The 15,666-nt window shown below is 42.2% G+C and overlaps 1 protein-coding gene across 1 annotated transcript; it reads right to left on the minus strand.

Moving 5' to 3' along the window:
* Window positions 1–6,258: 6,258 nt before the first annotated feature.
* LOC144293405 (olfactory receptor 5B21-like) lies at window positions 6,259–7,835 on the minus strand. The gene has a single exon (XM_077864492.1). It carries the CDS (start codon window positions 7,814–7,816, stop codon window positions 6,866–6,868), a length of 951 nt encoding a protein of 316 aa, XP_077720618.1. The 5' UTR covers window positions 7,817–7,835; the 3' UTR covers window positions 6,259–6,865.
* Window positions 7,836–15,666: the final 7,831 nt, after the last annotated feature.

The following is a 15,666-nucleotide window of genomic DNA, read 5'->3' on the forward strand; positions in this document are numbered from 1 at the left end:
GCCAGGGCAGCTGCGGTGTGTGAGGGTCTGCAGTGGTGGATCATGGCATGAGATCTGGCTCAGCCACTTCTTGGACATAAGACCACTTCCCCTCCTGGGGCCTCAACTTCCTCCCCTGAAGCATGTGATGGTGGTACAAAAATAGCCCTGAGGGCTCTTTCATCTCTATACCAATAATTCTAGATCTTAATCAGCATTGTTAGCCAGAAAACATGATTACAGAATGGATGACTTGGTAATTACTTTCTTTCTGCTAGTAAGATAAATTTTATGGCGATGCCTTCTCTGCATTATTCATTTTCCTACTGACTTGCTAGTTAAAATGCTTACAGACTTCTCTTGTACTATTGAGGGTTTTATTTCTTGTTCTTTTAACATTTTACATTTCTACTCAATTTCTCAATGTTTTGAGGTTGGGATCTTGTCTCGTTCACTATCCAATCCCTGGTGGAGTGTTTCCCACATGCTAGATATATTAGATATGTCTTAGTATGGACCAACTCAGGCTAACATAAAGGGGAAAAGGAGGTAATTAAAAGGCTATCACAAGGGGATTCCCAGGTGGCTCGGTGGTTTAGTGCCTGCCTTCAGCCCAGAGTGTGATCCTGAAGCCCTGGGATCTAGTCCCACATCGGGCTCCCTTCATGGAGCCTGCTTCTCTCTCTCTCTCTCTCTCTCTCCTAAATAAATAAGATCTTTAAAAAAAAAAAAAAAGGATATCACGAGGTTCACAGAATTCATGGGCTACTGGCTAAAAAACAGGAACCAGGGGCATTTGCAGGGGACTGTGGAACAGAAGTCAGAGTAAAGAAACTGTCCTGTCTGGACAATGACCTGACCCAAATCCCATCACTGGGGCAAATGAACTTCATGAAAGCAAGCCTTCATGTGGTATATGTACCACTTGCTTCAGGTTCAAAGTTGGGAGAGTGAGAACTTTGTACTGACTGAGCTTAGGACTCACACCTGCCCTCGGTGCACCTCTATGCATTTCCCTGTAGGAATCTCTTTACAGGGGCAGAGAAGGAAAGGTTCCCCTTGCTTTAGCTCCCATAGCCTTGGGAGGACACGGTATTCTCCCATCAACCCAGTGATTATGAGATCATTCTCCAAAAAAGAAAGTCAAAATGTTTTTAAGAAGGAACATGGGGACACCTGGGTGGCTCAGTCAGTTAAGCATCAGACTTTGGCTCAGGTGGTGATCTCAGGGCAGGGAGTCCGCTAAGGATTCTCTCTCCCTCTCCCTCTGCTCCTCTCCCTATTCATTCTCTCTCTCTCTCTCTCTCTCTCTCTCTCTCTCGTCTCTCTCTCCTGAAATGAATAAATAAATCTCAGAACAAGAAGGAAAATGGATTCTGGGCATTTCAAAAATGACCAATGTCTGCTACCAGAAGAGCTAAAATAATTTTTTAGGTGGATACGTGCTCACATACAAAGTGCTGAACAATTTTTGCCTGAAGTAAACAAATGCTTTGCCTTAACATAGGTGCGTGAGCAAGACTGTTCTAAATGGTCTACAGTGGTTGGGATTCCACCTCTACTTCTGACCTTTGCAAGATATCTAGACTTTCCATAGTTGAGTTTGAAAAAAGTTTAAATTGGAAAATCTTAACTTTTGAAAGAGAATATTCCTTCAAGTTTTGGGCACCAGCCTACAGCATTCCAAACTTATTTTCCATTACTTCTCTTCATGAATATTACATTCCAGACAAACAGAACACTTTGCTGAATACATCTGCATAGCTTCATTCTCATTTCACTGCATGCGTCTTGTCCAGAACAAACGTTTCATTTTGGTGCCCACCTGCCCCTCCACCAGGAATCTATTCTTTCTGCCTTCTACCACAACAGTTTATATGTATCTCTAATTGTTTTTTATCATTTGCTACATAGAATTAAAGTTATTTATAGGTAAGTGCTGTCTCCACTTTAGTGTATGCTATGAAGTTCTTATATATAGGAACTTGGTTGGATGTATCTTTTTTAACATTTGTATTATGAAATACATCTTATACAGAAAAGTACACAACATGATACATAACCAAAAAGTACATAAAGTTCTGTGATGAAATATAGGAATGAATATAGTAACTATGTTTCATTTTCCTTTTTTAACATTTTCACTGTGATTACATACATATATATGTGTGTGTCTATACATACACACACACATATATATATACTCCAAAAAGTGCATAAAACATTTAGGTTGAGTTTAATAATAGTTACAAAGCAAACATCAATATAGACCGCATCCAAGTCAGGAATAAAGCAGAAATATTCATTCCGTAATTGCATTTGGATCTGTTTGTGATTTGCTTTATTTTTACATAGCAATGGGAAAATGGCCGAAAGGATTGGAGAAAAAAGAACCCACAAAAGTGTGTGTGACTTCATCAGTAATCAAAAAATACAATTAAACCAACAATTAAAAACACCAACCTCTCTTCAAATTGGTGTAATTTAAAAGCCCAGTAACATCAAGTGTTGGCAGTGGGAACTCACACACTTGTTGATACAAATATAAATTGGTACAACTACTTCCAAGACCAGCACCAAATTATTTACCTATGGATCAGCAATTCTTCATCCAAATGCACATACCCTAGAGAACTGACTGCCTATGTGCTTTGGGACACGTGGTGAAAAGTTCACATCAGCATTGCTCATCACTATCCCAAACTAGAGATAAGTAAAATTAACATGAACAATAGAGTGAATAACTCGATTTTATGTTTTTCTATTAGGCTTTTTCTCACTGAATTGTAAGAAGTTTTAATATATATACACATACGTATACATACATATATAGACACTAACTTTTTGCTGGTTAAATATACTGCAAAAACTAACCCCCCCTCACCTCACCACATATACACATACCTTATGAAATAATCACAGACCAACAACAGAGAAATCTTTTGTCATGAATAGGAGATGAGGTTCTTGGGCTTGGATCTGAGTAGCTAAGTGGGGAGATCCTATGGAAGTTTTGCAATGAAAGTGATTTTTCTACAGGGACACAATCATTCTCATAGGCCCAGACCCTTCATTCAGCTGGATGGGAACAAGTCCTAGCTGCCTCCAGAAGTAATAGATTGAGGGTTTGGTGGTCCATCTACTTGCTGTCTGAGTGGTCTGCTTTTCCTACAGCCTCTGACAACAGAAAGAAGCTCCTGCCATGTGCAATCCCATCTGCCTTCCCTGGGTTCAGGTGGGTCCCTGTTGGTCAGAAACTCTCCATTCAGCTCTGCTAATGATTTGTCAGTGGCAATACTGACATTAGCGAGAGGATAGCAACTTTAAAAACACTTTCCTGTCCATGATCTCCTTTGACTTTACCACGTCCTTGAGGATGGTGTGGCCTGCTACAATCTCCTCTTTGATGAGGAGGATGTTGGCTCCATGATTGACTCCTGCCAGTCTCACAGTTAGTAAGTGGTAAGGTTTCAACGAGAAGCTGTCTCCTACGTTGGATGTCTGGGCTCTTTCTACATTATCCCTTCAGAGCTTGGCTCACATTGTACTTCCTCCAAAAAGCTTTCCCTACCCACAGAATTCTGTCTAATTTCTGAAGAGTTCTAATTATTATTTCCTATTCTGCCCAATTGACAATGACCACCAATGACTCGAATTGCCATCTATCTAGAAGCACGTGCCTTGTTTTACTGCACATTTGCAAGCTACTCCCGAAGCAAGAATGGCATTGAACATGGCCTGAGCAGACCTCACGCCATGCCTTTCTTGCAGCTTATGCTCAATGCCCAGTAAACATTGGCTGAGGCTTGCTCTCTCTGTGGGCTGCAGCATTCAAAGAGCCAACTCCAATTCTCAAGGCTGAAAACACATGTGCTCTGATCCATTCATGTTGCATAGAGTATAGGAAGAATTCTTGCCAACAAAGTTATCCAATACTGAGTCATTAATCTCAAAAGTGCATTGCATCGGTCACCATATGTGCAGGAGGATTTGCTTTGTTGGAGCAGGAATTATATCTTATAGTCTTATATTTGTTTGTATTCTCCACAGCGCCTTTCCACACCACAGGGACTTATCATGAAAGACTGTAAATGATTTATACATGAAATAAGTCCTCTGTTGAAACATACTAAAGTATAAGGCTATTTGTTCTTTCTTAGAGAATTGGGCAGGGAAGGAAAAACTAATGTTCAAATCTTGGTTCCTTTTGTTAGTAGTAGGCAGGTAAGCTAACTTTTCAAAGCTCTGGTTTCCTCGATTGCAAAACCGAAGCACAAAAAATCTACCTGGTGGCAAACAATGGAAGTAAAAATGTCTCTTGACACATCAGGAACTTTATAGAATGTAAAGGATGAATAAGAGTCTAATAAGACTTGGTTCTCTGTGAGCTGAAGCAAGCTAAACTGTGGGAATCAGGATTGTCAGCTGTAAAATGAGAGGGTCGGTCGAGATTATTTTTAAAGGCTCTTTGAAGGCTAAAGAAGTCATGGCTCTGTCATGTTAGCTTCAATTGTCAAAGACTCCTAATATTTTAATTTTCCTTTCCCCATACATAAAGCTGAACAAATCATCTAATGCACAAAAGGGAGCCCCGTATTTAGAGTAATTCAATCATGAATCCTTTTTCAAAGGGGCAATTTATCCCGATATAAATAATTGGCCTGATTGATGTGTTTTCACTCTCTTTTTTGGCCATTTCAGGAAGGAAGTCTCCCTGTGCCTTTACTCCTTTACTCCCTTGAGCTACAAGCCTTACTCACTGCCTCCCATTCATCAGACCAGCCCCACAGGGGGAGGGTGGGTGTTGTTAATAACCAAATGGGCATTTAGTCTCCATTTGACAGATTTTCCATGTGGAAGTGCAAAGCTCCCCACAGGAACGTGGATTCCGAAAATTAATGTCTTGCTGGCGACAAGCCGTCTCCTTCTGAGTAGCTTCTGTAAATGAATGCTCGCGTAAAACCAGCTTGAAATGTGTCTGATGTAGAACCGGCAGCTCGGAAGAAAGGAAGTTAAGCAATGGCTAGAAATAAAAAACTTGGACTTGGATGGGGTGGAGAGAGGGCGGGAGCTCAGAAGCTCAAAGTGGAGCGCACAAGGACAGCCAAGTGAGTCTCCGCTGTATTGAATATGCATTCATTGTGCTGGGCACATTCAAGTACTTTATTTTGTCATCTTCACAGTTTACCATATGTTGGGGCCAAAGAGATTAAGTGACTCTTGAGGTCACACACTTGATTAAGAAGAGTAAGGATTTTCATCCAGCTCTTGACGCTAGAACTAGTTCTTTTACCCATTTGCAGTCAATTGTTAGACTAGTTGGGGAGGACTTCAGCAGGAAAGAGAGATATATAGGCATCGGGTCTTTAACTCTTAAGAGAGCCACACACTTTTCTGCTTAAACTGAGGTGCTGGATCCAGGAGAAGCTCCCGGTCTTGTTAGGTGGCAATGGCCATGTGCCAGAGGAAGTTTCTCCTATAGATCAGCCTCAGTTCCAAAACTCTCTCTTTGCTCTTCTCTCCACAAGACCCACCATCCATTCTCCTCACACAGAGGCTGCTCTGTGCATAATGAGTTTGATAATCTCAAAACTAATTTGACTTTCTAAGCTCCCTGAGTTTGCCCACCCATATTTCTGGTTTTCACATTTAAAATAATTCTTTTTGTTGTTGTTGTCTTTGAGATCTGGATATCATGAAATATCCTGTGACTTGGACCAATTGTGGCTGCAAACACCATCAAGCCATTGATATGTGAGAAATAAAATTAATCACCACTCTCCTACACACACACACACACACACACACACACACACGTTCGCAGATACCATCCAGGACCCAAAATAAGACCTGAAGGTGGACTTGACCTATGTGTCATTGTACTGTTCCTATTTATGAAGTAAATTTCTATGGGCTTTTTTATTCTTGTAGCATCTAATTACAGAACATCGCAATGCAACAGGGATCCAGAGGTGAACTGAATTATTGAAAAAACAGAAGCCAAGAGGGCACAGAAAGCTATTATGTGTACTCATAATAGATTCACCAAACTTAAGGGTGCTGAGAAATGCAGCATTTAATTCAGAAGACAAATCTCCTCTTTCATAGCCCTTGGAAAAAATGCTTTTTCCTCCAAACCTTCTGCAAGCTTTGGTAATTATGTTAGACAAAGGCCAAAAGCATGGAACAGAGTGCAAGCTTTCTAAAGAAAGATATGTTTATTCAGGTTAAAGTTTAAACAATTTATCTACTGACACTGTTACATACAAAGGTGGCTTATTGTTTTCTACCAAAGTTATCCCAACACATTAACAGAAGGAGTTACGAAAATACAAAAGTGCTCAACCAATGAATAAGCAGGAATGTGGGCGAGAGTTTGGAAGGATTAAAGGCTGGGTCATCCAACTCTGGGTATAGTGTGTCCTGTTCTTTGAGTTAAAACCTTCTAGAGGTGTTATTAAAAATATTTAAACATCTTTTGTCTGCATTAGAAACTTTAACTTTCAAACTCATGGACCAAATATGAAAGCACAATGTTGTACATTTCAACTGATAAGTATTATACAATGATGATGTGATCCTTACACCAAATCTTAATAGTGAGTGAAAATTTCTTCCAATTAAGTGCATTCAATTCACGCTCTGATCTTCTGCTTTGAATCACATCAAGAAACTAGTGCAAGAAGAGTTTAAATGTCCCAAGTTGTTATTCACTAAATACAAGATTATCTTCCTGAGTGAGACATTTCCAAGTGCTGCTTTCATGATTTCTCCAAGTAGCAGAAGTAAGCACTGTTCTTCGAGGAGAAAAGTCTGCAATCTGCCGAAGCTCAGAAGTCACGATGGCATCTAGGTCTGGGGGAAGGTTTATCACTCAGCTACCTGTCTACTTCCCACCTACACTTACAGACTGGGGGTGAAGTTTGTTGAGTACTTTCCGGAGAGCATTTTTTACGTCTTTGTTCCTAAGGCTGTAGATCAAGGGGTTCAACATGGGAATCACCACTGAGTAAAACACAGAATCAATTTTGTCTGTGTCCATGGACTGGCTGGAGCTGGGCTGGAAGTACATGAAGATGATAGTTCCGTAGAAGATGGTTACGGCAGTGAGGTGGGAGGCACAGGTGGAGAAGGCTTTCTTTCGTCCTTCCACAGAATGTATCCTTTGAATGGCGATGTATATGAAGAGGTAAGAGATGAGGATGACCAGGAGGGTGAAAAAGACGTTGAAGCCCACGACACAGAAGACAACCAAGTTGTTGATGCGTGTGTTGGAACATGAGAGAGCCAAGAGTGGAGGAAGATCGCAGAAAAAATGATTAATCTCATGAGAAGCACAGAACGAGAGTCTAAAGGTGTTTCCTGTGTGAATAGAAGCATTGAGGAAGCCACAGACATAGGAGCCAACAGTCAGGAGGGCACATACACCTGCTCTCATGGTGGTGGTGTAATGAAGAGGCCTGCATATGGCTGCATGGCGGTCATAGGCCATGCAGGCCAGGAGGTAGCACTCAGCAGTGGCAAAACCCACAAAGAAAAAGAACTGGGCAGCACATCCACTGTAGGAGATGACTTTGTTCCCTGACTGCAGGGCAGCCACTGCCTTTGGGGCTACAGCTGAGGAGTAACCCAGGTCTACGAAGGAGAGGTTACTGAGAAAGAAATACATGGGAGTGTGGAAGTGGGGGTCTAAGTGGATGATCACCATCATGCCCCCATTCCCAACCAGAGTGATGAGGTAGATGAACAAAAATACCAGGAGGAGGGGGACCTGAAGATTGGGGTCATCTGTTAATCCCAAGAGGATGAACTCTGTGGCTTCTGTGCTATTCTCCATTGATGTCAACTTGAATTTTCACTGGGTGATGAAAAAAGAGGCAATGAAAATGAAAAGAAAGTACAGAAGGGATGATGGGATGGTATAAAAATAGTAAACCAGTACATGTTGACAATATGTAAGGTATAAGCAAGACTCTTCCATTATAGTATAGCATTTAATCTTATGAGGTAGGTGATACTGTACCCACTTTAAAGCTGAGAAAGTTAAGGCTCAGGGAGCTTAATATTGACCAAAATAACCTAATCAGCAGGGTCAGAATCAAAGGCCACATCTTTATATTCCCAAATCCAAAGTCCCATGCACTCAGAGCTTGAATTATCCTACATGTTTATATTATATAATTATGAAAAGTCCAGTAGCATAGTTTTAAATATTTTATTTATTTCATTTTTAAAAGGTAAAAAGAGAAGGGTGCCTGGGTGACTCAGTCGGTTAAGTGTCTGACTCAGTTTTGGCTCAGGTCATGATCTCAGGGTCCTGAGACTGAGCAGAGCCCTGAGTCATTGGGCTCCTGGCTCAGAAAGGAGTCTGCTTCTCCCTCTCCCTCTGCCCCTAGCCCCACTCACGTTTTCTCTAAATAAATAAGCAAGTAAGTAAATAAATAAATAAATAAATAAATAAATAAATATCTTTTAAAAAATCAAAAAAGAATAGTATGAAGTTAAAAGTACAAACCCCTCACTTCTTGTCTTCCTACTCCATTCCTAAGAATATAGCCTCCAAGGAGATCTCCTGATATTTTCTGTGCACCTAAACTAAATGGTAGTAATCACGAAATCATAACAATGGCTCACAACATACTAGGCTTTATTCACAGTTAACTCATTCAACTTTTTGGGTTGGATCCTGTTATTTTCCTTCTTTTACACACGGAGAAACTGCATAGTGATAACACCCCACTCTCTTTGATTCCAGTTTTTCAGCTTTATAAACAGTGTTCCATGATAGAGCATTTTGCTCTCTTCTTAGATTATTTCCAGTTGGCAGTATATTTTATGCGTGGTCTCCCTTTTCTGGCTACCATTTGCTCTTGATATCTAGTGGCTGGGACTGGAAATGAAGAAGACAACAATGACTATTATCCAAAGTCACATAACTAGTAAGTGTTGGAAGTGGAAAAACACTTGGTCTGCCTGATGTTGAGTCCAGAGGTGTTAATCACAACCCTTAATGTCTGTATGAGTTTATTCTTTAACAGTAATTCCGTTGACAGTATGTATTTATGTGGAGATATAGATGTCCTCACCTCCTATCAGAAATCAGAAATCTTTGTTATTAACTTAGGAAACAACAGATGCTGGCAAGGATGCAGAGAAAGGGGAATCTTCTTACACTGTTGGTGGGAATGTAAACTGGTACAGCCACTCTGGAAAACAGTGTGGAGCTTCCTCAAAAAGTTAAAAATAGATCTGCCCTATGACCCAGCAATTACACTAGTAGCTATTTATCCAAAGGATACAAAAATCGTGATTCAAAAGGGGACATGCACCCCACTGTTTACAGCAGCAATATCCACAACAGCCAAACTGTGGAAGGAGCCCAAATGTCCATTGACAGATGAATGGATAAAGAAGATGTGAGATATATATATGATGGAATATTGCTTAGCCATCAAAAAGAATGAAAATGTAAATTGCCATTTACAATCACATTGATGGAACTAGAGGGTATTATGCTCAGTGAAATAAGCCAGTCAGAGAAAGACAAATAACATATGATTTCACTCATATGTGGAATTTAAGAAACAAAACAGATGAACATAGGGAAAGGGAAGGAAAAATAAAAAAATAAAATAAAATAAAATAAAATAAAATAAAATAAAAAAATAAAATCAGAGAGAGAAAGACAAACCATAAGAGACTCAACTCTAGGGAAAAAACTGAGGGTCGCTGGAGGGGAGGGGAGGAGGTGGTGATGGGCACTAAGGAGGGCACTTTTGATGAGCCCTGGGTGTTTTATGTAAGCAATGAATCACTAAATTCTACTCCTGAAACTAATACTACACTATATTTTAACTAAATTGAATTTAAATAAATAAAAAAAGAAATCTTTGTGATAGATGTTGGTTACTGTTAAGTCCTCTCTTCTCTGCTCTCTCAAAGCAATGGAGTCTGGCTTGATTATAGCACAATTAGTTGGGGAACCTCCCAGCTCCACAACTAGCTCTAAGCCCCTCGGGACCTCTGTTTTCACCGGCTCTGGCCCACCCAGGCTCCTGTGGCCCCTTAGCACACATAAATAAATACTTGATGAATAGATCAGAACATCAACAGCAAAGTGTTTAAACATTTTTCATGCTACCTAACTCCACAACAAACAGTTCATTGTTCTCTCGTCTAGCTGGACTCATGCTTCCTGCCAAAATATTAGCTTAGACTTGTGCTATGAGAATTATTCAGAAACAACAGGGTGAATGGAGCCAGCAGACCTGGTGAAAGGCTTGTGTCCTGATTGGAGCCCATGGTCTCCCTCCCTGTTGGTTTAGAGGCTTTTCCTGTCCTTGGAAGCAGAGCAGGGGAAGGGCTCAGAGCAAGAGAAGGGAGAGAAAAAGTGTGGAGGAAGGACAGGGAAGAGAAGCAGGAAATGCCTCAACTCTGCTTGACCTTGGCTTACCTTGGAAAATACCTGAGGTCATCAGATTGAGGAGGCTTCTTTTTTTTTTTTTTTTTTTTTTTATCTTGAGTCTAGTTAATACACCATGTTATGTTAGTTTCAGGTGTACACCATAGTGATTCAACACTATGCTATGCTCACCTCCAGGAGCCTTGCTTATACTACCAAACAAGGAGACAGCCGAGACCATCTTCTCTGGATGAGGGTTACACACACCAGTGCTGTGCTGGCGTCATAAGAATTGGCTCAGTCAGCCAGTGAAATGCTACTGGATAGGAACCAGCATAATTGCTCCACTCCTTGCTTTCCAGTGTTTCCGCTTTACAATGTTCCAGTGAATACCCGTGCATGTGGCTCCTCCTTCCTTAGGATAAATCCTATAATTGTATATTTCTCCCTCGCTTTTGCTTGTTGATGGATTCCCATCCAGTCATGTACCAACTAACTTTCCAAACTGTATAATTTTCCATTACATTGATCCAGTCCTTTGACTTTTTTCCTTTTGACTTTTGGCATCTGCTTGTTCTCTGTAGTTTAGTGGTCACTATGTATATATATATAATACCTATATTCATGTACAGATATATACATGAAGAAACTAAGATGTAGTGAGATAAAGTGGCTAGTTCGGGTTTTGGAGTTCCAGCCAAATATTGCTGCTCATTGGTGGGGGGAAAACCACTCATTAAGTACTGTGAGGGGGGCACTTGACGGGATGAGCACTGGGTGTTATTCTCTATGTTGGCAAATTGAACACCAATAAAAAATAAATTTATTATTAAAAAAAATAAGTACTGTGATCCTTTGACTAATAAGATATTCACCCTCCTATCTCACAAACCAACCTCTTCTCCAACCCAGGACAGGATAAACAACCCGGAAAAACCTCAAAAGTGAAAAGCAGCTGACTTACCTTGGATTCTGAATTCTATTCCAAAGCACCTTCTCAAAACATTTGCTTGATCAATTTTCTTGGTTAGAACTGATCACTCAATTTATTCACCTAGGCTCTAGGTCTGACTTCTACCAGTTATCACACAGTCCCTATACTGAACTGCCCCAGACTGCCATCTTCATATGTTAGCAATTAATATTCAAGGCATTTTCTGTGTTCTCATGATGGACAACCCTTTCCATTATGCATTGCAGTCACTGCTGATAAATGTGTCTGGATCCAGAGCAGCAAGGAGAAATCTGGAGGCTTCTTTTGCCCAGTGCCATCCCTGAAGGGTTGCAAGGCCTGAACCCAAACCCTGCTGCTACTCCTGCCACTGTATTTCTCTAACCCAAGTCCTGAAAAGGCCTAAAATAAATATCAGAAGGAGTCTTGAAAGAATAAAGACAGCTTTAAATATTTGAAGGTGACAAGGATAAACTATTTTATTTAAGAAATAAGAAAGTGTGCTGAAAACTGAAAAACATTAAAACTTAAGGAATTTTAGAAACTTAAACCACTAAGATAGCCTGGAAATAAAAGTTTCATCACAGTGGTTTCTAAAGGGGTTTGAAGACTCACCCCAAGTCATCACATCTCATTTGCAGAGTTCCAAAGAAGGTTCTTTTTAAAAATATTTTATTTATTTATTTGATAGAGAGAGAGAGCATAAACAGGGGGAGGAGCTGGCAGAGGGAGAGGGAGAAACAGGCTGGATGCAAAATTCGATCCTAGGACCCTGGGATCATGAGCTGAAGGCAGACACTTAACCAACTGAGCCACCCAGGTGCCCCCAAAGAAGGTTCTGAACAGAAAATTACTAGACTGAGTTCCATGAAGAAAGAGCCAAGGTCTGTCACTGTTTTGTGCGTCATTCATTATTCACTGTCTAGACTGGCACCAGGCACATGGTACACTCTTACATACTTCTTGAATGAATAAATGGACTAGCATCTCAACAATGGGGTTAGAATAATAGTTTTAATGTTTACTAGCTATGCAACTGTAGACAAATCAATTTCCCTCTATCAATAGTAGATTAAGTAAGATAAAATATGGAAAAATCCAGCCACTATGTGGTCTGCGGTGAGTGCTCAATACAAACTAATTTATTTCTTTTTCTATTAAACCGTTGGTCAATCATACAAACATGGCTTCTGGGTTTTACTAACACCAATTGGTGTCAGTAGTCTATCTGGCAATGACTATGTCAGTTTCTGTTTAAGAGAAAGTGAGCCAAAATTACCTATGGGAGGCTCACTCTGTCTCCATTTTTTATGAGCTGTGGCAGAGGAGAATAAAGAAAATAGAATCCAGAGTCATTTTTCATACGTACTTCTGAGCCCCTTTCTCCTAGACAAACTCATTATTTTCACCCACAGTGTGAAGAAAGCTGCTTCAGAAAAGGTCAGGGAAAACATACCTGGTTCCTGGGGAATTATGAGATCTTAATTCAGAACTAACTGCCTTCACGTATAGACTTTTTGAATCTGAAAAAGAAAAGCAAAGCTGGTTGGTCTCTGAGAACCTCAGATTTCAAATAGTAAAAAATTTCCTCAGGCTATGTAGTAAAAGTGTAAAGGCAATTCAGCTGCTTTTACCATTTATTTCAGAGCCCAAGTGAGTCATATCAAACTGTGAGGGGGCTGGGGCCAACTAGGATCCTCTGGAGGGATGTTCCCCAAGGTCTCAACCCCAACCCCATCCCAGGGCTCAGTGTCAAGCAAACAAGCAATCAAAACACCACTTTCCTGAGGGGACAAAACATTGACGTGATATAGAAGAGGCTTCAGGCCCAGGGGGACCCCTAGTTCTTTGAGCACAGGCAAAAAACATTGATCTCAAGTTCCATCAAAAATGACTTCAAAGGACCTGGATGGTCCAATTGTCCACTCCCTGCCCTCCTCCACCTACAGATTTCTTCTGGGTACTGGGAGTTGGCTCTTTCTCCAAGACTAAATGAGGAGAGCTTTTCAAATGCCAAATACAGATGATAAACATCAGAATCTCCACATTAGGGCAGCCTGGGTGGTTCAGCAGTTTAGCGCCACCTTCAGCCCTTGGCCTGATCCTGGAGACCCGGGATGGAGTCTTATGTCAGGCTCCTGCATGGAGCCTGCTTCTCCCTCTGCCTATGTCTGCCTCTGTGTGTGTGTGTGTGTGTGTGTGTGTGTGTGTGTGTCATGAATACATAAATAAAATCTTTAAAAAAAAAAAATCTCCACTTTACCTAAACTCAGCTCAAACTGAAGAACTCCAAGTTCCAAGGAGCTTTGTGGTTCAAAACACTTTCAGAATTTTTTTTCCCACAATCAATCTGGTTTTCAATGAGATTTAACATGGGGTTCTACTTCAGTCCCTACGGAATTATCAGATAACAGGTGCTTCCTGTGGTTCAGGCCCTTGTTAAGTATGTAATTTCATTTAAAGGTTACAAATCGAAAGGGAATAGAAGGGAAGGGAGAAGTGGGTAGGAAATATCAGAAAGGGAGACAGAACATAAAGACTCCTAACTCTGGGAAACAAATTAGGGGTGGTGGAAGGGGAGGAGGGCGGGGGTGGGGGTGAATGGGTGACGCGCACTGAGGGGGGCACTTGATGGGATGAGCACTGGGTGTTATTCTGTATGTTGGCAAATTGAACACCAATAAAAAATAAATTTATTATTAATAAAATAAAGTTCACACAATCCTACAAGAAATGTATTTCCTTTCCAATTTTACAGATATGAAAACTTTGATATATACCTGGTGCCCAGGTCTTGTTTTCTAATGATATTTTCCAATAGAAGGAACCAGGGCTCCTTGAAGAAATGACTGGTGTTAGAACTGGAATATACCAGACAAACTAGAAAACTGTAGTTCCATGGAGGACATGCTCAAGCCAGTGTGACTCAAAGTCTTTGTACTTTTACACCATGTTGTACTGCTCCTTTGGGAGTCAATGTGGAAGAGCCAAGATGCTCTCAGAATCGTAGAGAAGGGGCCTAGTTCTCATAGGGTTTCTCAAATGCATGTCCCAGTAAATTCAGCTACACAAGTGAAGCTTATTTACTTATTTTTTTTTCGTGAAAATATTTTCATGGAAAATGTCCTGTTAGAGCAAATTAAAGAAAAAAATTCTTGATAAAAAAAAGAAATAACAAGTGGCCAAGTAGGTGTCAAGTTAGGTCAAACAAGACCAAGGAGTTTTTCCACCATGCTTGGCATTTTGTAGCAAGTAACCTCCTGACCCACACATCCAACTCTGAAGAGGAGATGTCTTCCTTATTATTTTATTGGATCAATAGGGCAACCGAGGGGGAAAATAGAGGAAGAGAGATGAAAGAAGAGAGAAGAGCAAGAAGGAGGATGGGGAGAAGGAGGACAAGAGGGGGGAGAAGGAGAAGAAAGGGAGGAAGAGGAGGAGGAGGGGGAAGAGCTGGAAGGAGGGGAAGGAGAGGAAGAAGGAGGAGGAGGAGGGAAGGAGGGGGAGAGGGAGGAGGGGAAGATGAGGGAGGAAGAGGAAGAAGAGGAGGAAGAGAAAGAGGAGGAAGAGGAGGAGGAAGAAGAGAAGGAAGAGAAGAGGAAGGAGAAAAAGATGAAAAGGAAGAGAAGGGAAGAGAAGACAGAGCGGGTGGGGGGGGGGGGGGGCAGGAAAGCAGAGAAAAACTTCTCTACGACCAACCCTAACAATCTAGCCCGGACACCGGCTCTCCTTTATCAGTGTTTACTATCTTTTTTGCAGAAAAGCACACGGCCGGCCCGAAATGAAGACTCTGATCCCGGTGGAGTGGCGTGGCCCTGGGGGGTGAGTGACAGCCAGCGGGGGCCGCCCAGGGGCAGCCCAGGTCAAGGGTTCCCCTCCGCGAGCCTCAGCAGCTTTGGGGGGCGCGCAAGGTGGGGCCCTGGCTGTCGCCCCGGGAGGCCCGGAGGCCCCGGGACACTCCGCTTCGCCCCCCGCCCCCCCGAGATCACACGGCGGCTCCGGGGAAACCAGGGGCAGGAAGGGGGGCGGTCAGGCCCGGCGGCGTCCCGCATCCATCCCTGGGGTCGGGCTGCCACCTGGCGGCCGCGAGAGGGCGGAGCGGGCCGTGGTCCCCGGGCGGGCGGGCGGGGGGCGCGGTCGGGAGCTGCCAGCCTGTCCACAAGCTTCATTTGGCGGCGCAGCGGGGTCCTCCCGGGTGACATCGGCCCCCTCTTTGCTGAGAGCAAGGTCTGCACCTTCACGACCTAAGCGACCTGCGGGGAGCAACGACGCCCGGAGGAGCCCAGCGCGGGCCCCAGAGCCGCTGCGTGGGTTCAAAGCCCGGCTCGCGCGC

Source organism: Canis aureus, chromosome 21, assembly GCF_053574225.1.
Source record: "Canis aureus isolate CA01 chromosome 21, VMU_Caureus_v.1.0, whole genome shotgun sequence".
Taxonomy (NCBI): Eukaryota; Metazoa; Chordata; class Mammalia; order Carnivora; family Canidae; genus Canis; species Canis aureus.

Bases quoted from the DNA above. Each gene is read 5' to 3' on its own strand.
- LOC144293405 (XM_077864492.1), bottom strand. From the start codon at position 7,816: ATGGAGAATAGCACAGAAGCCACAGAGTTCATCCTCTTGGGATTAACA.